The sequence below is a fragment of the Erinaceus europaeus genome, chromosome 11 (assembly GCF_950295315.1).
Source record: "Erinaceus europaeus chromosome 11, mEriEur2.1, whole genome shotgun sequence".
Lineage (NCBI taxonomy): Eukaryota > Metazoa > Chordata > Mammalia > Eulipotyphla > Erinaceidae > Erinaceus > Erinaceus europaeus.
Window position 1 is genome coordinate 62,502,918 of NC_080172.1, and position 21,412 is coordinate 62,524,329.

A 21,412-nucleotide genomic window follows, 5' to 3' on the forward strand; every position below is an offset into this window, starting at 1 on the left:
AGTGACAGTGGCGAGAGGGATCTGTTAGACGTCTACGCCCATCATATCTGTGTGGGAATCCCAGGACTCCCTGTTAGGGCCTCAGTTGATGGGGTGGCCTGGTAATGACTAAAGAGTCATCATTGGGAGTCAGGCAGTAGCGCAGCGGTTTAAGCGCATGTGGCACAAGGACTGTGTAAGGATCCCGGTTCGAGCCCCCGGTTCCCCACCTGCAGGGGAGTTGCTTCACAGGTGGTGAAGCAGGTCTGAAGGTGTCTATCTTTCTCTCCCCTCTCTGTCTTCTTCTCTTCTCTCCATCTCTCTCTGTTCTATCTAACAATTACGACATCAATAACAACAATAATAACTACAACAACAATAAAACAAGGGCAACAAAAGGGAAAATAAATAAGTATTTTAAAAATTTTTTTAAAAAAGAGTCACCATTAAAGTATGCCAGTCTCTTTCCCCTATTTATCTGTTATAGTCCTTACTTTGTCTGACAAGGTTAGCTTTGGAGTGACTGAGGGACATGTAATAGGAAGAAGGTGAGGAGGGTATCTAGTTCTAAGTAGAAACTGTTTCATTAGGTACTTTAACGTGTCTTTTTAGGTCTTTCTACTTGCTTGCTTCATTTATTGACTCAATCCCCTCATTTCTTTTTTTTTAATTTATTTATTTCCCCTTTTGTTGTCTTTGTTTTTTATTGTTGTTGTAGTTATTATTGTTGCTGTTGTTATTGATCTCGTTATTGTTAGATAGGATAGAGAGAAATGGAGAGAGGAGGGGAAGACAGAGAGGGGGAGAGAAAGACACCTGCAGACCTGCTTCACCACCTGTGAAGTGACTCCCCTGCAGGTGGGGTGTCAGGGGTTCCAACCGGGATCCTTAAGCCAAGCCGGTCCTTGCGCTTCACGCAACATGCACTTAACCTACTGCGCTACTCCCAATCCCCTCATTTCTTAAAATGCAGAAAGCATGGAGGTTGCTCACCCCAAGGACAATTATTTTAATGCATCTGAACTTCTTCCCTCTGGACTTTTCTTTTTCATCTTGAAAAAAATGGAACAAAGTTTACTGGTCAGGAATTGTGATCAGCAACTAGTTCTGCTCCTCACTTAACACTTGCATCCTTTGTAAAGTTCTGTTACAACAAGCAAAAGCAAACACGTTGTTCCTGGGTGTTGAAGTTTGCATAAGAAAAAACATATAGATGGGTGCAAACCAGAAGGTCAACAGTGTAAAACAACCTGACCAATTGTGTGTGTGTGTGTATGTCTGTGTGTGTGTGTGTGTGTGTGTGTGTTTTGATTGTGGGGGGGTTGCAGGAACTGAAAAGTGTCCTTAAAAATCAGTCCCTACCCCACCTGCCCAGGGGTTGCTTCACAAATGGTGAAGCAGGTGTCTATCTTTCTCTCCCCCTCTCTGTCTTCCGCTTCTCTCTCAATTTCTCTTTGTCCTAAAAAATAAAAAATAAAAATAAAAACCTGGACCTGGTCTCTGGACCTAGCCAGGCCCTTACTTCCAGTTGTGGTAGGCACCTAGCACCCCATCACCCATTGTCAGTAAGAAGGTGAGGGCAGGGAGTGTTTTTTGTTTTTGTTTTAAGTTTTAAAAATTATTTATTTATTCCCTTTTGTTGCCCTTGTAGTTTTATTATTGTTGTAGTTATTGTTGATGTCGTCATCATTGGATAGGACAGAGAGAAATGGAGAGAGGAGGGGAAGACAGAGAGGGGGAGAGAAAGATAGATACCTGCAGACCTGCTTCACCGCCTGTGAAGTGACTCCCCTGCAGGTGGGGTGTTGGGGGCTCCAACCGGGATCCTTAACGCAGGTCCTTGTGCTTTGTGCCACCTGTGCTTAACAAGGGCGGGAAGTGTTAATATGTTTTTGTCTCCTCATCCCTTTCATGTCTTTAAAGTGCTTGCACTTGAATTTAAATTCCTATCTTAAATAAACCTCCCCTGAATTCTTCTAATAAAAGTTCTTGACTTGTTAATGACTTCTGGGCTTCCTGGCCTTTCTCCTGTCTGGTTAAATTTTTCTTAACACAAGAAAGAAACTGAAAATTCCCAAAAGGGTATAAATTGTCCAGCCACTGCTTCACCCACCTTTGCTTGCTCACCTCATGGAACCAGTGAGGAGACTGGAAACATTCTGCCACAGGGCTGTTCTTCCTTCTGCTAAATGGGACTCCCTCTTGTGTAAACTTATGTCTGTTTGGGAGCCTGATTCTGCACTTTGGGGACAGACAAAGAAAAGTTTTCTTTTTCTTTATAATGACCTCTCTGACTTTTGAAGACAGTGCAGTTAATCAGCTCCAAACTCTGCTGCAATGAGTGAATTTCCATGAAGTAGGATGCTTTATTTATAAATCGGATATTTTCATAGTTAGAGCATGGAAAACTTGTTTACAACCTTCTAAATATGTTTTTTGACATTATTAGAGCCCTCTAGACATGAAATAACACCCCTTAAACTTTATTTCCTTGTTGAAAAAGACAGTAGCCAGTGCACGGATGTTCTTTTTGTTGGGCAGTAAGCCCCACTGCTCCATCCTCCATAGCTGACACTATGGCCTATTTACATAATCACTGTTTTGCCTAAAACAGTCCCCACCCATTCCTGATCTATCTTCTTTCTACCTCGAGACACATCCTGCCTGCAGGGTAACATTAATCCCACCACTTAAAACCATTGCAACAGTTGCTAAGGAAGTTCCCAACATGCCTTTTTCTTTCCTCCACCCCCTTTTCCTAGCCATTTCCGTTTCCAACGTGCCACTTCCGGTTTTATCCTGTAAAAGTCACTTCTGTTTCTGGTTTCTCTCTTCTCTTTTTCCGTGTTGTGACCATTGTGGTTTGGCACCACCGTGGCTTAACCAGTTGCACTCACGCTTGACTCTGGGGCGCCTGCATGAATAAAGAGTTAAATTACCACACGGCCACGAGTTCCTGGTCTCTCTCCCGTGACACTAGCCCAGCACTTTTCATCTTTAGGGATGGAGCAAATGGTAGACTTGGGCAATCTCCATGATTTTCTTGCCATCTTTGATCATATCCAAGAGTTTCACCTTCTCTTGGGTGGTAAACATCTTCCTCCGGCTCTTAGTTTCATCATCAGAAGGCTTAGAAGAAGCAGCACATTTAGGAGACATTGTAGGGCTTAGATAAAGGCTCTCAGAAATTGCAAACACAAGAGCAATGATGCTTCTTATGGCTAGTGATGTAGAAACGTGTATGAGATAAACACTCTGATTGGCTTAGTTTCACCACACCTGATTTCAAACACACACAAGGAGTAGTCCAGCGGCTGCACCTGGCATTGAGGGATTTGCAGGGGTGCTCGAATACACAAGCCTACGGTCCATACGCACAGTCATTTTAATTTTAATAGTAGTACAGAGGTGTGTAATTGACTCAGACAACCAAGTGTACCCTATATCATTTTCACTGTCTTGATCAACTTTTTAATGAATATATTTGAAAAAAAAAGAAATAGAGTGAAGCCATGAAAGTCAAAGCTTGAAGTGTTGAGGGACAACTATATTCTTATTTCCCTCAGGTGATGTTATCTTCTGCATTTCCCAATTACCTTGGCCTATTTCAGCCTCTTGAAATGTAAATCCTAAGGGCCAGGGTAGAGCACACATGTTATAATACACAAGGATCTCTGTTCAAGCCTCTGGTCCTTACCTGCAGAGGGGGAAGCTTCACAAGCAGTGAAGCAGTGCTACAGGTATCTCTCTTTCTCTCTTTATCTCCCCCTTCCCTCTCAATTACTGTCTCTATCCAAAATAAATTAATAAGTAAATAAAATTTTAAAAAAGAAAGTCATAAGTTCTACTCTCCCATATTGCTATGGATTAAAAAGAATGTATGCAAAAATGAACAAATAAGTGTACAAGCTAAGTGTCTCACAGGAGCTTAGCACATAGGAGATGCTGAATAAATTATAGCCACTGTAATTACTAGGCACAAAAAGGAAGATGTCTTTGACTTCAGGAGAGAAACACTGGACCATTGTATCTTGGAGACAGCCATACCATACAGTGTCTGCATAGATAAACTTTAAACCAGCAAGGCCAGCTAGAGCCAATTCTTCTTTACAGCTTCCAGGGTCCCTGGTTCTTCCCTTAGGAAGGTCCACACAGCCAGGGGTGGGGTGGAGAGAATCTGAGCAAGAAGGCAGAAGATACCTAAGAAAAAAACACTGTATTGAGAATATAGTGGAATACGGTGGGGTGAGCAAGTCAAGATGCACCCCAAGAGTGGTACAAAGCAGCACCTCTTATGGAAAGAGTGCACCAACGACTCCCTGGCTATTATATATCCTCTTCCAATTTCCCACTCTTTCTTACCTAAAGGGGTCCATAGGGCACTGTCACCATTGCATGCTGTCATGCATGTTAAGCCATGTAGGTGGCTGCAGGGTGCTCATGACTGAGGTTTTAACTGTTCATCACCTGGGATGTTGTTCACCGATCTCCTTATGTTGACACCTGAAGATCTGGAAGTTTCTGGCTTCTCTCAGACTGTTTCATAGGCAAAAAGAGGGGAAGGGGAGGAGGAGGAAGAGGAGGAGGAGGAAGAAGAGGAGGAGGAGGAAGAGGAAACTAAAAGACTAATCTTCCCTCTTCCCTGGGCCTGACCCCCCCACAAGGTTTGCTACCTAACACTTCCTCCTAGAACGTTCTTTCAGCTCCATCGTCTCTCTAACTCACTTCAAATGTTGCCATTTTATGAAGTTTCTTTCGGTCTCCTTTGTTAAAACACAGCCTCTTCCTCCTTAGAATTCCTATAAAATACCTCTGTTAAGGCATTTAATCTGAGCCCCTTTGCTAGTCTTAGGCAGCTGAGGGATATGCACGGTGCTTTTTGTTTGCTTGCTTGCTCTATAAGAGCACTGCTCAGTTATGGTTTATGGTGGTGCTGGGGATTAAACATGGGACTTCAGAGCTTCAAGCATGAAAGCCTTTTGCATAACCATTATGCTGTTGCCCCAACCCCCAGGCTTACTTTATTAAGCCACCCTAACCAGCCTCTGTCCAACCCCATCAAAGTTACCAACCCCTGAGGTAGAAAAGCTATTCTCCTCCAGCACAATATGTAGTTCTCATTAAACACTTGTTGATGTCATTAGTTATTTTGAGAGTTAAATGAGGGTTAGGGAAATAGCATAGAGGTTTACTGCAACAGACTTACATGCCTGAAACTCCTCAGGTCCCAGGTTTAACCCCTGGCCCTAATTGAGCAGGGATCTGGGAAGGAAGAAAGGAAGGAAAGAAGGGAGGGAGGGAGGGAAGGAGGGTGCCGGGCTGGGCTAGCTTCACGGGTGGTAGAGAGACGACCAGGGACTCATGACTGAGCTGGGAAGCAGTATCTTGTTTATTAATCAGATACATTGCCTTTTATGCATCTCTTCACCGGAAGTGGCAAGGGAAAGGAAATGACTAGGAGAGGAGGCAGAGCAAAAAAGACCTCGAACAGAACATAGAAAGCTTCCATCTAACCAGTAGGGATTAAACCAATACCCTGCAGGCAGGGCGGGACCCAGGTAAAACAATGATTATGTAAATAAACCACATTGTAAGTAATACAAGCGAACCTAATGTGATGATCAAAACAGAAGGTCTTATAAGCAGAATTTAGAAGCATACCAACAGGAGGGAGGGAGGGAAAAAGAGAGGAAGTTAGGCAGGGGGGAGGGAGGGAGGAGGAAAGAAAAATTAGTGGTTTAAATGAGACCACCACATTTATGCATGTCTGGCGGGTGCACAGGTCTCGGTGAATAGGTAGGGCCCAGAGGTGAGAGCCCTGCAGGAACCTCAGCCTAAGACAAAGGCAAAGTCGGGGGTGAATTCAGTCAGTTTAAACTCCAGGAGATGCACGACCCTGTTCCCAGGAGACTTGCAAAGAAAATTGTGAAAAAGCCAAGAAGTGAATAAAAACTCCTTCCTGAGTCCCTACTCTCTAGTCTTCAGTTGTATTTCTAAATTCAGGAGAAGAGCAGAAGTTTAGGGAGAATTTAGGCCCATGGGAAAACCTGATATATGGGTTCATGCCACCCCAGCTCAGGGAGAACATCCTTGCAAGAAGTGAACTCCTGGACAAAACACCTGCCTTTCTCCCTTGTGCATCAGTTCTCCTTGAACAGGGAACTGATGCTGGAAAGGGGGAGTTACCATGCTGCCTCTCTAGGACTGGTGCCCCACAGGAAGGGGGTCTCCTAGCCTAGTCGGGGGAGATGGTTTCACTAGGAAACTAAGACACAATAACACTCAGTAGAGCACATATTTTGCCATATGTATGGATATGTGTTTGACCCCTGGCACCACATGGGAACACTAAGCATAGCACCAAGTGAAGCTCAGCAGATGGTGGGATGGGCTATGGTGTCTCTCCTCTCACTCTCTCTCTTCATCTTTCTCTGTCTGATATAAAAGGAATAGAAACATCAGCCGGGGAGCAGTGAAACTGTGAGACACCCCACTCCACCTCCAGAACTGACCCATCACCAGTGAAGTTGGGGCAGAAGGTTCTGCTCTTACAGGGCCCTTACCACATAGTAATGTACTTGCTTGTTTATTCCTCTCTTTATCCCACAAATCCAGCAGCTGTGAAGACAAGTCAACATCCTCCCCATTCACTGTTGTGAATAAACATGTAGCACACAGTAAATACTTCATCAATATTCATTAAATTTTTAATTAATCAATTGTCTGTCCCAGTTGGCTTCAACATTGATGTGTTCTCACAGCTGCAGCCTTTCAAATGGACTCCATTCAGGCTTTAAAGCCTCTTGGGGGCCATTCTAGCTCAGACCAGCATCCTACACCATGATTTTCACGGGTTTTTGCTTTGGGGGTGTGTTATTTGTTTGGTCATCACCAGGGCTTTACCACTTCAGGCTGACTTTTTCAGATAGACAAGAGACAGAAAGGGAAAGAAACCACAGTAGCAAAGTTTTTTCAATGCAGTAGGGGCCAGGTTCAAACCCAGGTCATGCACATGGCAGAGCAGTGCATTACCCAAGCGAGCTCTCTCTCTGGCCCCACGCCTTGATCTTTCCTGTTCTCTGAACCTCACTGGACCTCATGCTCCACCGTCATCATGACGTCTCATCTTAGTAGCCTGAACGCCATCTTTGGCTTTGTCTTTTCTGCTCGACCATTCGCAGAGGTTTAGTTATATAGTGGGATACAAATAAGATTTTATAACCCGGGAGTCAGGCGGTAGCGCAGTGGTTTAAGCACACCTGGCGCAAAGCGCAAGGCCAGCTTAAGGATCCCGGTTCAAGTCCCTGGCTCCCCACCTGCAGGGGAGTCGCTTCACAGGCAGTGAAGCAGGTCTGTAGGTGTCTATCTTTCTCTCCTCCTCTCTGTCTTCCCCTCCTTTCTCCATTTCTCTCTGTCCTATCTAACAATGACAACATCAATATCTACAACAATAATAACTACAACAATAAAAAAACAAGGGCAACAAAAGGGAAAATAAATAAATAAATAAATAAAAATTTATGTCCCCTTTTTTGAGTTTAGGAGATCCACAAGTTTCTTTTATTTGTAATAATCAACTCCTCTAAGTATGACTTGTCATCTGTCTAAAAGTCTTTTTGTTCCTTCTTGCCACACAGGATCCTCACCTGTCCCAAGCCTTCGGTGTCCCCAAGTCAACACTCAAGACACTCTGCATACTATAAAATAAGTAACAGAAACCATTAGCATTTGTGTAGCTTTCTGTTTGAGAAAACACTTTCTGTACATAGATGTAGTCTTCACACCACTTCTATGAGAGAGCTATTAATATTGATATTGTATCACAGACACAGAGTCCAAGATCACAGAGGCAGAGAAAATGCCAACTTGGGCTCAGCTATCTGCTTCACATTTGTCCAACACACTGCCCCCAGGGAGAAGTAAGCCAAGCCCATCTTTTCCAAACCAAATATCAGCAAGAGTGGTGACCTGATTCAATTGCCCTTATTAAGAACCCAGGGAACAAGGGCCAGGTGGTGGCACACCCGGTTAAGTGCACGTGTTACAGTGTGTGAGGACCCAGGTTCAAGGCCCTGGTTCCCACCTGCAGAGGGAAATCTTCATGAGTGGTGAACTGAGGCTGCAGGTATATCTGTTTCTTTCCCTCTCTATCTCCCCCTTCCTTCTCAATTTCTCTCTGTCTCTGTCCATAATAAATAAATAATTTTTCTTTTCTTTTTTTTTTTTTTTAAAAAAAAAGAACCCAGAGAACACAAATCACAATTTGGGGATGATAACTTGAAAACAATTTAGATTTTCAAATAAATTTCAAGGTTTGGTCTAAATGGGACCATTCCTGCTTTGGTTTAAAATCCAGTTATACTCGGGAGTCGGGCGGTGGCGCAGTGGGTTAAGTGCATGTGGCGCAAAGCGCAGGGACCGGCATAAGGATCCCGGTTCGAACCCCTGGCTCCCCACCTGCCGGGGAGTCGCTTCACAAGCAGTGAAGCAGGTCTGCAGGTGTCTATCTTTCTCTCCCCCTCTCTGTCTTCCCCTCCTCTCTCCATTTCTCTCTGTCCTATCCAACAACGAACAACATCAACAATGGCAATAATAATAACCACAATGAGGCTACAACAACAAGGGCAACAAAAAGGGGGAAAAAATGGCCTCCAGGAGCAGTGGATTCATGGTGCAGGCACCGAGCCCAGCAATAACCCTGGAGAAAAAAAAAAAAAAAGAAGAAGAAGAATAAAAAAAAAATCCAGTTATACTCAGGGGCCAGGTGATGGGGCATACTCAGTAGAGTGCAGATGTTGCTATGTATGAGGGCCTATGTTCAGGTCCCTAGCCCCCACTTGCAGGGAGGCAGCTTCCTGAACAGTGTTGCATGTCTCTCACTCTGTGTGTCTCTGTTTCTATCTCTTGCCCTCTCAAAAAATAATAATGGAGAGAAAGAGCTACCAGGAAATCATGTAGGTACCAAGCCAGAGCAATAATCCTGGTGGTAAATAAATAAATAAATAAATGTACCTGACTCAAAAGTCACTGAGTTAAGTGCTAACACCATATGCAGAGAACACTGGATCGGGAGGACGGGGTCAGCGGCACCCTGATAAGAGCACACATGTGACCATGCACAAGTGTCTAGATTCAAGCACCCAGTCTCCCCCTACTGGGAGGCAGTAGTAGTGAAGTAGTGCTGCAAGTGTTTCTCTGTCTTTCTCCCTCTCATCTCTTCCTTTCCTTTCACTTTCTCTCTGTCTCTACCCAAAATAAATAAACAAAATTTAAAAAGACCAGTGAACAGGACAGAGTGAGTTGGAAAAATATTTGCATGGGTTGAGGGTACTCAACCAGATGATAGTAATGCCTTTTTTCCAGCTTAAAGTAAACGGTCTCTGATCCATAGAGTACTCTGCTACACTTCTTGTGACTCCAATTCAGGTACCTGGCATTCATGCCAAGTTTAGCTCTCTCAAAGTCTTTTCATTCTTGTGCTGTCCCAGCCTAGAGTGGACAGCCAATTAGATGCCATGGTGGAGACTTCTCAGAGCAGATCCAATGGCTACAAGGAAAGCTGACAAGTGACACTGAAAGGGGAGAAAAGAGAAGCTCCAAGCAGAAAAACAAAAGAGCCAGGTTCTGCATCAGATAATTGATTCTGAAGGCACCATGGCAGAACAGCTTGGTGTAGTAATTGAGATTGATACTAACTTTGAATCATCAGAAAGAGGTAAATCCATAGCTATGTCACCGTGAACAGGTCACCACCCAACACATTTACAAAGTATTTCCTAGGGCCATCCAAGTCTGCCTGATTCCATCTGCTGGCTAGGAATACAAAGATGGGTCAGGCATGGTCTTTACCCCTCAAAGATTCTGTGGACTTCAATTTCTTCAGTTACAAATGAGGAAGCCCAACTAGATGACTTGTGAGATTTCTTCCTAGAGATCCTGAAAACTTTCTGCAATAGAGCTTGACTCGCAACAGCCTTGTTAGCTGATGGAACTGGGGAGATTGTTCACTGAAAGGATGTCTGCCTTCCAGGAGTAAGGCCTTGGGTTTAATCCCTGCACCACTCAAGAACAATAAAGACCAAAAAAGGTGAGATTCTATCAATGATCAAGTAGTGCTTTGGTGTCTTTCTCTTATATTAAAAAAAAATCCATTGATATAATCTTATTTTGCAAAGGAGCAAATTAAGGCTCAAGAGGAAGTGGCATTAGGCTCAAAGTCACATAGCTAATGAGGAACAGAGCTGGGACACTGGCCACTGGGACCAGTCTGACTTAGAAAGGTCTTCTTCCCATAACTGTGCTCTTTCCACACTGTCTTCCCTTCCCCAAAAGGACAATCAGAATAAATGGAGAATTGCTCATGCGCCTGACAGCTGCATAGACTTATTGGTCTGGAATACACCATTCAGCAGCTACAAAACAAAAATCATGGGCAACTGGACAGTAATAAATATCTGCAGGACCAAGTGCCACCAAAACTGCATTGAAGGAACTATTAGAATCAACAGTGAGTCCAAAAAGTCAATTGTGAGGACTACTGAGGACACACGCCAAACAACAAAAATATCTTTGAGAGAAAATGTGGCAGAAGGAAAAATGACAGCTGGAGAGCACTGTGTTTTAAAAAGAAAGAACCCCAAACATACCATTGCTGCTAGAGCTGGCTGGATGATGGACAAAGGGAGTGGGATTGCTTCCATGCACCTTGTCTCCCCACCCCCTTCCCCCCACTACCTACCCACGGCTGTCAGTCTCCGTGTCTCTGATAAGGCACAGACTGATGATGGGGATGGCCACTAGCAGACAAAACAGCAAGAAACATGGGCCTGGAAGGGATCATTTGTGGAAGCCATGTTGTTGCTATTGTTGTTCCTGGGAGTGGACTCAGGTTCTCATGCATGTACAGTACTATATGTTCAGCATTCTTTATTGGGAGGGAGGGAGGGAAAGAAGCAGGGAGGAAGGGGGACAGAGAGGAGAGGGAGAGATATTATAGCTCTATAGTGCTCCTATGTGGTGTTGGGGCTCAAATTCAGGACTTTTCATGTAATCAGGTATGCACTGTGCAGGGGAGCCAGCGCTCAGCCCTAAGAGCAGCTTTATTCTGCTTACTATTTTATAAACATTGGCTCATCCATTTCTCACAAGTCTCTGAGGAAGATGACAATCACTACATTTCAGAGGATTGATCGATTTTACCAGGATTAAATGACTAGTAATTGGAGCTGGGGAGACAGCATAATGGTTATGCAAAAAGACTTGCAAGTCTACGGCACCAAAGGCTCCAGATTTTATTGCCCTGTCACCACCATAAGTCAGAGTTGAACAATACCCTGGTAAAATTATTATTATTATTATTAATGATGTTATTATAAAACAATAAATAACTACTAATTGACAGAGCAAGGATTTGAACTCAGCTCCAGCTGTTTCACTCCTCCATGCCACTTCCAGGACATAGGTTCTAAGCCCAGTACTTGCAGCCATGAACGTACCAGATTATGTCTAGTACTTGAGTTATGTGCAATGGAACAGTGTTTCAGCCAGTGTTGTACCATATACATGACAGCAGTCCCAATAGGTTGTGGCAGTGCCCAGGTATACCATCCAGGCTTGAGCAATGACAAGTCCCGATGTTCTCACAATGACACACTCACCTGACAATGCAGTTATTACAATGAATCCTTATCCTTAGCCAACAGGACTGTAGTAAACAAATGAGACAACTCTCTATAGTAGCTTGCCATATATATATATATATATATATATATATATCCCTTTTTAAATATATTTTTTTATTTATTATTTTGGATAGAAACAGAAATTGAGGGAGAATGGGGAGATAGGTAGAGAGACCTGCAGCACTACTTCACCACTTTTGAAACGTCTGCCCCCTCCTCACAGGTGGGGAGCGGGGTCTTGAATCTGAATCCTTGTGCATTGTTATGTGTTCACTCAGCCAGGTGCACCACCACCCAACCCCCTGTAATCTTTGTTCATCTCTGTAATCCTTTGTTCCTGATCCTATCTCAAGGAATTTTATAACTGAAAAGGTTTATGCAGCAATATATACATGTACACACATATATACTTTTTTTTTTTGCCTTCAGGGTTGTTTTCACTGGTGCTCCACTCCTACATGATTCTACAGCTTCCAATGGACTCTTCTGTTTTCAAGATAGAGGGGAAGAAGTAGAGAGGGAACCAAGAAACAGAGAGTAGAGAAGAGGTGCCACAGTGCTGCTTCACCATTCAGGAAGCTTCTGGTTTGCATGGTGCTCCTAGGGCTCAAATCCAGGTCCTTGTGCATGGTCAGGTATGTGCTCTCTAGAGTGGGGGTATAGCTCAGTGTTAGGGCATTTGACAGCAGGTATGTGCTCTCCTGAGTGAGACATCTTCTGGCACCCTCAGTGATAATATTAACACTATTAAGCACCTACTAAGTGTCAAGCATGGGACTTACAATCTTACAGAGTTTATGTCATTTATAAGTAAAGAAACTGAGGCTCCAGAAAGTGAATTAACTTGTTAGCAGGAGGCAGGGCTAGTCTGAGGACAGTACTATCTATTCTAAGACCCTTGATAGGAACCACATGCTGAACAACAAAGGTCTTCATCATTATACTGCCCTGCTTCCTGTGGGCACAGGGTTCAGATACACTAGCCTCACTTGTGAACTTCCCCTTAGATGTTAGAGCTAGAAATCATCACTGTGGGAAGGCCAGCAAACTGTGCACTTGAAAGAAGGATATGCTCAGTTTTTCTGTGTAACTTGTCTTTGTCCAAATAAATTGGAAAAGTGTCACCAAAATTTTTTTACTGCTTGCTGGTGATATGCCAACCCTGAGTTAGACAAGCAGGCACAGAATTGCAGTGCTCATATGGGGGAAGACAAATACAAACATTTTATTGAGACCATTCTATAAACCAGATCCTGAGTTTGGCTCTGGGGACAACAGAGATAAACAAAATAAGCACATGGGACATAGACTGCATTTGCCTAAAGGTATCGCTTTTATAAGTCTGCCGAGGCAGACTCTGACCTTAAGATCGCTGACTCCAAAGTGTGTGCTCCTTAGATTATGTCAAGCTGCCTCAGAGAACACTGTACAACAGCCTGAGATGGGGAAAGGACCCATATACCCTGCATGGAGAAACCAGGAAAGGGTAGGAGAGTGGGCCATCCAGAAGTTGTCACAGGAGAGGTATGACTTGGTGAGCTGTGGTGAAATGACTCAGGACAGGACTGCACAGTCTCCTTATCCCAGTGTGTCCTCTGGGGAGCATCCCAAAGGGTCAAGGCCACCTGTCCATCAGTCCAGGGGATAGGGGGGCTTTCTACCATGGAAAGGTGGTGACAGGGAGTCATCTCTGGGTTATAGGAAACAAGAGCCCACTTGTGTAAACTTGAGAATAAAAGAGTAAACAGAGGGGCAATTTAAGGATTCAGTAATTCTGTAGACTCCAAAGACTAGAAATGTACTGTGTTCACTGTGGGGAGTGGAGGTTCAAACCAGCCACTGTCCAGCTACCCCCTCAATCCTGCTCTATTTCTCTTGGTATGCATCTCCTTATTCCCTCTGCAGTCTAGCTTCCCTATCTGGGTGCAGAAGGTACTTCCTGACATTTTCTCAGATCTAGTATATCTGATCCACAGTTCTCAGCCCTGGGGAGGGGAAATCTGATTTGCTGTCCTCAGGCCACACTGCTATAGCCAAGGAGTGAGGTGTCCATTCCCAGAGGAGGAGGAGTTTGGACTGAGTTGGCCCCCAGAGGTCATACCAGAGTGTCTGGAGAAATGGTCATCTCTGGATATAGTCAGAATCCTTGTTCCAGATGGAGTGAAGGTGCAGAGAGGTCTTCATTTTTTACTTCCTGATTCTGCCCTTTAAAGTAATGCACTGGCTCCCACATTTTTAATTCTTCTGTGCAGTTATTAAATCCATAAATAAAGATTTAATCTTTTAAGCCCTGTATTGCAAGAGCAGAAGTGAAAGAACAAGCAGAGCTTACCAGCCCTGGTAGGCAGGGTAGGGAAGGAGGAAGCATCCTCCGAGGCTGCTGCTGCAGACAGGGCTAAAACTGAGCATCCCTGCTCCCTGCATGAAGGAAAAAGTACCTCCTCTCCCCTCAGTCAAAAACCACACTGTGGGGCAGCCACAGAGACATTAGACATCAGGTCCTAAAGATGCCTGTCCTGAAGGTTGAGTGAAATAGCGGGCCAGTCTCTCAACAGCGCCCCAGATGACCTGAACCAGGTAGAGAAAAGAAGCAGAGGAGGGAGGTGCTGCAGAGAAGGCTGCAGATGGAGCGCCTGTGCTGGAAAGGGATTGAGACAGGAACCTGGCAACCTGAGACTGGAGGAAGAAGAGGAAGCCCTGACAGCTGAATCAACAACTTCCTTCTTTACATGGCTGCCCTCCTCCTCTGCACCAAGCAGGGTTCAGACGCTGCAGGGTAGGCTTTCCAGATGAAGATGAAACGGTGGACACTGGTTTCTTTGCTTGGCAGACACTGACACCAGCACCTAGAAGGAAAGGACGCTGACAAGAACAAAAAAGGAAATTAGGGCAGGAAACTCTGGGAACCAAAGTCTGGTAGGAGGTCCTCTTCTCGAGCCTGCCTTATGATAGAGAAGCAGCATCTGGACCAGAGATCTCTCAAGAACAGCACCTTGCCATTTCTGGGTGCTAGTCTCACATCCCCACTCCTGGCTGCCTATGGTTCTAGGGCCAGACATTGGGGGTGGAGGTGGAATTCCTCTTTGAGCTTCTCTTGTCCCTCTCCTGACTTCAAGACCTTTGCTTTCCACTGCCTTTTGTTCAACTCAAAAGAGGTCATAGCCTGTTTCTGCCAGGCAGTGGGCTCTAGAAGGTCTGAGAAGTGGTGGGAAGGCTGTTTTCTGATAGGATTCAGCTACCAAGGCTCTCTCCCTGAGCAGCAGATAATTTAGCTTAATGAATTTGGACAGTTCACTGGATCTGCCCACACAGTTCTACTCACCTTCCAAAACACTTCTGAAATAGCACCGGCTATTGTATAGGAGCCAAAAAAGAAACAGTAAGTAATACATGACAGGGGCCCAGGGAGTTCTGCCCTTTCAGAAAAGTCTCAGTGAACTTTTCCAGAGAAATTTTCAGCCAGGCACTTTTTTTTAAAGGCTGCTCTTCCTTTGCTCATTGAGGAAGCAGGCAAAGAAAGATGCCACAAAGACAGACACACACATAGGGGAGGTAGGAGGCTGGGTGTCCGTGTGTGCTGATGTCAGTTAGAGTCTAGGAACCACCCCTAATGCTTGGTGCTCTCACAAAAAAACTCCACTACCCATAGCCACAGCCGTCCTTAGTAGCTCACGACTAGACAGTGACACACAATGTCACACTAGGAAGGACACAAGCACATACCCACATGAACACACAGTGCCAGGCTGCTGCCCCCTGTGGCCAGGACCTTGCTCTCCACTTTTTCCTCTGCACCACCCCCCTCCCCCCCACACACACCCCAAGCACTCTGCACTGGAGCCAGATGTTCCGTGGGCAGACCCCTCTGTGGGCTGACAGGCAGTGATTACTGTTGCCAGCCCCACATTAGGAGAGAATTGAATGGGAGAGAGCCCCCACCCGCTCAGGCTCCCTACAATAGCGCCTTTGTGAGGTGCTGTACTGCCTTTCTGTTCCTCTTCCTCATCAACCTACCTCAGGAACAGCTCTGAGAAGACAAAAGGAGAATCACAGGGCCCTGTCTGATCCACCCTATCCCAAGTTGGAGGGGAGGGGTGCTCCTTTTCTTTCTCCCCAATAGGGTAAATAACCCTGAGGACTCCCAAAGGCTGTCTGAGGTCAGTTCCCTCCAAAGAGCGGTGCCTCTTGTCCACCGACAAGCCTTGCTCTTGAGTGCTGGACATGGGGGCAGGGGCAGGTTGGGGTCTGGTGCAGCTAATTCCTAGAGACTAGAATCCAAATCAAACCCAAGTTCTCCTTCTGTCCCTTCTCCCTTCCCTAACTGACCTTCTACTATTGAAAGCCAGAGACCAGGGCACTAGGCCAGAAAGGGTTAAGACTGCAGGACTTCTAGGCAGAAGACTTGGGCCAGGTTCCAGGACTGGGGTGGGTAGGTTGGGGGTTATGAGGGTGGAGAAAGGCATGTATGTGTTGGGAAACTGGTAAGACCCACATCTGAGGCATGGTCAGTGCTCCCTCACCCCACCCCTCCCCTAAACCGCAGACACCATGGCAGTAGGAAAATCAGAGCAGACAAAAAACAGTTGTGCAACCTGGCTCTGGGGACCAGCCAGTGTTGAGGATGGGAGTGGGTTTGGGGCAGAGTCCACTTCAGAGGTCAGAATTAAGTTCTGACTGAAAACATATGCTTTCGAGGGCTCTGATCTCCATGCTAGAATAAAATGCAACTCAAATCCATTCTCTGGTTCAAAACCCCTGCGAATTGGAATTGGGAACTCTGTCTCTGGGCCTCAGTGTCTCGTGGCCAGAGGCACTGTGCCATCTATGGTTCTGGGAGGGCTGCTGGGATGACAGCGGATGAGGAGGGAGGCCTTCCGCCCTGCCTCCTAAAGTGACAGCATCCCGCTGCTTCCCCAGGCACCTCACTAAAATCTGGAACTAGAGAAGTTCCCTCTCCCAACCAAGTCCCTAATGTGGCCTAAGGAGTGGGATGAGGTTGGAGGAGCGAAATGGAGGGTCATGGGGAGAAATCTGATCTGAGGGTGACCCCAAACAAACACAGGAAAGGAGTGGTGGATACTCTTTTTAATGCAAAATGTTGCAATACAAAATTATGAGAAAGTCTGTGTGTATGCCCCCCCTCCATCCCCCCTTTTCTCCCTTTTCTTTTTTACAGAACTAAAAGAAGGAAGAGAAGCCAGAGCTGAACATTTCCTATTCTTCTCTTCCCTCACAATGAGTCAAAAAAAAAAAAAAAATTTCTAGTCTCTGTTTGCTGGGGCTGCCCCCACACAAGGGTAGAACTCCAGTCTTTTTCATCTTTGGCATGAAATCAGTTGACACGGGGCAGCAGAGAAGGTGTGAACACTCAGGGTTCTCTCTTTTGACTCTCAATGAAAAGGACTGATCAAAATCTGGACTGCATATGAAATGAAGAGGCTATGGGACTTGGCTTTCATTGGCTCAGAGTAGGATCTGAACTGCCATTCCCACACTTGGAGAATGAGGAGCAGATTTAATGGAGATAGAAACAAGTGGGGTTGAGAGAGACTGGAAAAATAAGACTCCCTCTTCAAACTTCTTCCTCTTTCTTCCTCATCTCCAGCTTGTAGACAATCTGGTAGCCATCATCCCAGGCATAGAGCTGGCGCTCTCGGGGGTTATAACGGAGGCTGGCATGGGCACCATATCGCCGGGGGAAGTAAGGGAGCGTTGCCCTCTCAGGAGTCAGGGTGCCACTGGCATCAAAGGAGCACTGGACACGGGCCCGACTGGCAGGGCGGGTATTATAGACAACATACAGGGTCCCACAGATGACAAAGGCTGCCTCGGCATTTTCTCTGGGACAAGGTGTGTCCCACTGTTGTTCTGTGTCCAATGTCTGTGGGTCTAACTTGGCCAGACACAAGTGCCAGTCATCCTCCTGGGTGGCATAGACAGCCCAAAGACCCTCCTCATCAGCTGCTAAGTCAATGTACGTGTCTGCTGTCAGCCCATACGGGGGGATCAGACCCTCTGCTGGAAACACTGAACTGTCCACCACTGTTCGGTTTGCCAGGTGGAATTTGATGAGCTGCAGAGTATTCTCCAACTCACCACCTCTAAGTCCTCCAGAAGGCCTCCGGGCATAATAAAGAAAGCCACCATATACCAGCTGTCCTGTGCCTACCCAGGGAAAGGGCACCCGGACTCGAGAAGCTTTCCGGGCAGCCATGGCAAGGGTGAAGTCACGAAGTCTTGGGAAGATAAAGGCTGTGTCATTCTGTGCCCCATCTAACACATAGATCTTCTCTGTTGTTCCCAAAGGATCCTTGGTCCAGAGGCCAGTTGGGCTACCAAATCGCTTCAGGATCTTCATTGATCTCACCTGAGAGATTGTGTACCCACAATCTGGTGGAGGGAGGAGAAAAGCATAGGACAAACAAGTACAGGCAAGAGTTAAGAGGCCTAGCAGAAGAACCCCCACCACAATCACTACTGTCATGTTGTGTATCGCGCCCCCCCCCCCCAATTTGGAAAGCAGTACATCCACTCTGATAGAGGACCAGGAAAAGGGCTTAACAGAGGACTGGGTCCTCCAAAACTCTTATTAATAGGCCTATATTATAAAGATTTCCCTAAAATATATTCTATTAAGAGTCAAAGTAGACTGGGACGGGGGGTGTGGGGGTGGGGGGCGTGGTGTGGAAGGCAAGAACCAAGGAAGAGACTAGATTCAGAGAGCTAGGAGCCTGCTTTCAGATCATTTACCTGTCACCATATCATATTTCTCATTTCTCCTGCCCTTGCTTTTGGTTCCTGAACCTCCAGTCACCTTCTCATCAACCTCTACACAGGGTAGAGCTGGGTTCTGGGTCTCCAGATAGTCAACCTCCCGCTCCAGACGATCCACTCTCCCTGAGATGGAGTCAGCCTCGGTCCTGAGTGCCTCTCGCTCCTTCTCAGCCACCTCCAGCAGCGGTAACATCTTGTTCTTGAAGTCCCGCAGCTCAATAGCATGCCGACTACTCTGGTCCTGGCACTGGGCCAGTCGTTCCTAAAGGAGGATGGGTTGATGGTTACAAGTCCCAGGCAGAGTGAGGCCCAGTAAGGGACTTGAGAATGGAAGCAAGTACAAATTCAGCCAAGCTTCACCACCCACTAAAGCCCCCACAGAAAGGAAACCAGATGCTGAGAAATGCTAAATGTGCAAAGAGCTCAGTTCAGCTTCACCTAGGCTCCTAAACCCAGCTCAAGTCCTGCAGTTGTGTTTACCACGAGCAGCAACACCTAGTCTTTGGAGCCACTAGGGTAGTAGAAGTACATAAAGTGGGAAGGGGCCTCTGCTCAGTTACACGATTCTCCTCTTGAGTATTAAGATGCTAGTGACATGGAATCATTAAAAAAAAAAAAAAAAAGGCAAACCATTACAGATTCTCTGGAAACTTCCAGTTTCAATAACCATCAGCTTATCTGGAAACATATTCTTATGACTCTGATTCTCATTTCCATTTTGTTCCCTGTCATTTAATCCCAGGGGGTTAAAACACAAGGGTTTGTTCACTCTTGAATTGCTCTGTGTATGAATGCAGAAAAAAGGACTTGAAAATTTGAAGATTCTCTTCTTGAAAGAAAGGTGGAGTTTCATACAGGTTATTCCAAATAATGCTCTTCATTCTTGGATCCCTAGCAAATTGGGTAAATCAGCAGATATGGAACTCTTCCAGGCTATGTTAGAAGAGAAAGTAATCAATCACTCACCTCTAAGGCAGCCAGTCTGCGTTCCATGTACTCCACAAGGTGGTGCTGCTGCCCCCAAAGGGGTCCCGGCCGTGACAAAATGAACAAGATGAGCAGAGGAGTACTGGGCCCCATGGCAGCAGGAGAGTGGGGCCAGTGTGCAGTCTTCACAGGAGCCCACGGGTAAGCTTTGGAGGCGGGTTAGGGGCGGTGCCTTCTCTCTCTGGACCTCTGGTTCTCTCTCACTACTCTGGAATGCTTTCCATTTCTTTACAGCCCCACCCCCTCTCCTTTCCGCTGGGATTGATCAAACACAGATGGCCTACAACAGACCAGCCAGAAATTTTAACCAACCTCCCGCCTGGACTGCAGGCTCCCCAGAAGGGAAGGAGATGGAAACACTAGGACAGAGGCCTTCTGGGCACTCACCCAAGAAAAGGAACTAGTTGTGGGAGGCAGCGGTCTCAGAGAAAATTCACAGCAAACTCTATGTTTAGGAGAGTGCTTTCAGTACTGGTTTAAGAAACAGACTTCATTAATCCTTCTCTTTCCCAGAAATAATACTCCGATTGTTTACTGCCTTGTCCAATGAAAGCACAAAGCAGGGGGAAGAGATTTTAAGAGGTGAGAAAAAGGACCATCACAGTCAACTTTATACTTCTATAGCTCACTGGCGCCATCTTGTGCTAAGCATTTCATGTCATTCTCAAGATTACATAGAAAATTTTCCACAAAGCAAGGTTGAATTTAGAGGGCATCATTAAAACATGTATTTCGCCTCACAGACTACACAACTACATAATGGCTACTCTAGTCTCTCTGATTTAGCCTATAGAAAAAAATATATAACTGAGATTAAAAGAAAATCACTAACAAGTTAGAACAGACCCTTTATTAGTGGTGTTCCTTTGCCTGAAAGCTTCTTGGTATCTTTTTTTTTTAATACTTATTTTATTTATTCCCTTTTGTTGCCCTTGTTTTATTGTTGTAGTTATTATTGTTGTTGTCGTTGTTGGATAGGACAGAGAGAAATGGAGAGAGGAGGGGAAGACAGGAGGAGAGAAAGATAGACACCTGCAGACCTGCTTCACCGCCTGCAAAGCGACTCCCCTGCAGGTGGGGAGCCGGGGTTCGAACCGGGATCCTTTTGCCGGTCCTTGTGCTTTGCGCCACCTGTGGTATATTATCTTGTCAAAGTCACCAGGTTCCAGGTGCTACCGTGATGCCAACTGGACTTCCCTGGGCAGACGACCCTACCAATGTGTCCTGGAGCCCTGATTCCCGAGAGCTCTGCCCCACTAGGGAAAGAGAGAAACAGGCTGGGAATATGGATTGAGATTGACATGCCAATGCCCACGTTCAGTGGGGAAGCACTTACAGAAGCCAGACTTTCCACCTTCTGCAACCCCATAATGACCTTGGGTCCAAACTCCCAGAGGGATAAAGGATAGGAAAGGTGTGGTCCGGGAGGTGGCACAGTGGCTAAGGCACTAGACTCTTAAGCATGAGGTCCTGAGTTTGGTCCCTGGCAGCACATGTACCAGAGTGATGGCTGGTTCTTTCTCTCCTCCTTTCTCATAAATAAATTCTTTAAAAAAAAAAAAAAGAATAGGAAAGCTATCAGGGGAGGTGGTGGGATAAGGAGTTCTGGTAGTGGGATTTGTATAAACTTGTACCCCTCTTACATGGTTTTTGTGTTCCTTTTTAGATATAATTTTTAAAAAAGTATTTAGTAAATTTACAATAACTTTACATTCATTTATTTAGAAGACACATGAAAAATACTTGCTAAATTCTAAATAAAAATAAATGTATCCTGGATTCCTTACTAATGGGTAAGAACAGAAAACTGGTTCACTTGGTTATAGTCCAAAAAGGGCACTTGAGGTGTTCTCAGCCCTCTATCTCCATTGTAACCACAGGAGCCCAAGATAAATTAATGGCCACCATAGTGCACGTAGATTTGGCTCAAAATATATTTGTCAAAAGAAGTCAAGTAATTTAACACTAATTCAGAGAACTACAGTGATTAA

At 45.5% G+C, this 21,412-nt stretch overlaps 1 protein-coding gene and 1 long non-coding RNA gene across 2 annotated transcripts in view; both read right to left on the reverse strand.

Annotated features, from left to right (window-relative positions):
• Window positions 1-21,412, reverse strand: part of LOC132541380 (uncharacterized) — a 621,539-nt gene that overhangs the window by 529,336 nt on the left and 70,791 nt on the right. The gene's annotated exons all lie outside the window — the stretch shown is intronic.
• OLFML3 (olfactomedin like 3) lies at window positions 16,731-19,583 on the reverse strand. The gene is made up of 3 exons (XM_007530183.3): window positions 19,401-19,583; window positions 18,411-18,696; window positions 16,731-18,050 (listed from the first exon to the last, which is right to left on the reverse strand). Exons 1-3 carry the CDS (start codon window positions 19,512-19,514, stop codon window positions 17,233-17,235), a joined length of 1,218 nt encoding a protein of 405 aa, XP_007530245.1. The 5' UTR covers window positions 19,515-19,583; the 3' UTR covers window positions 16,731-17,232.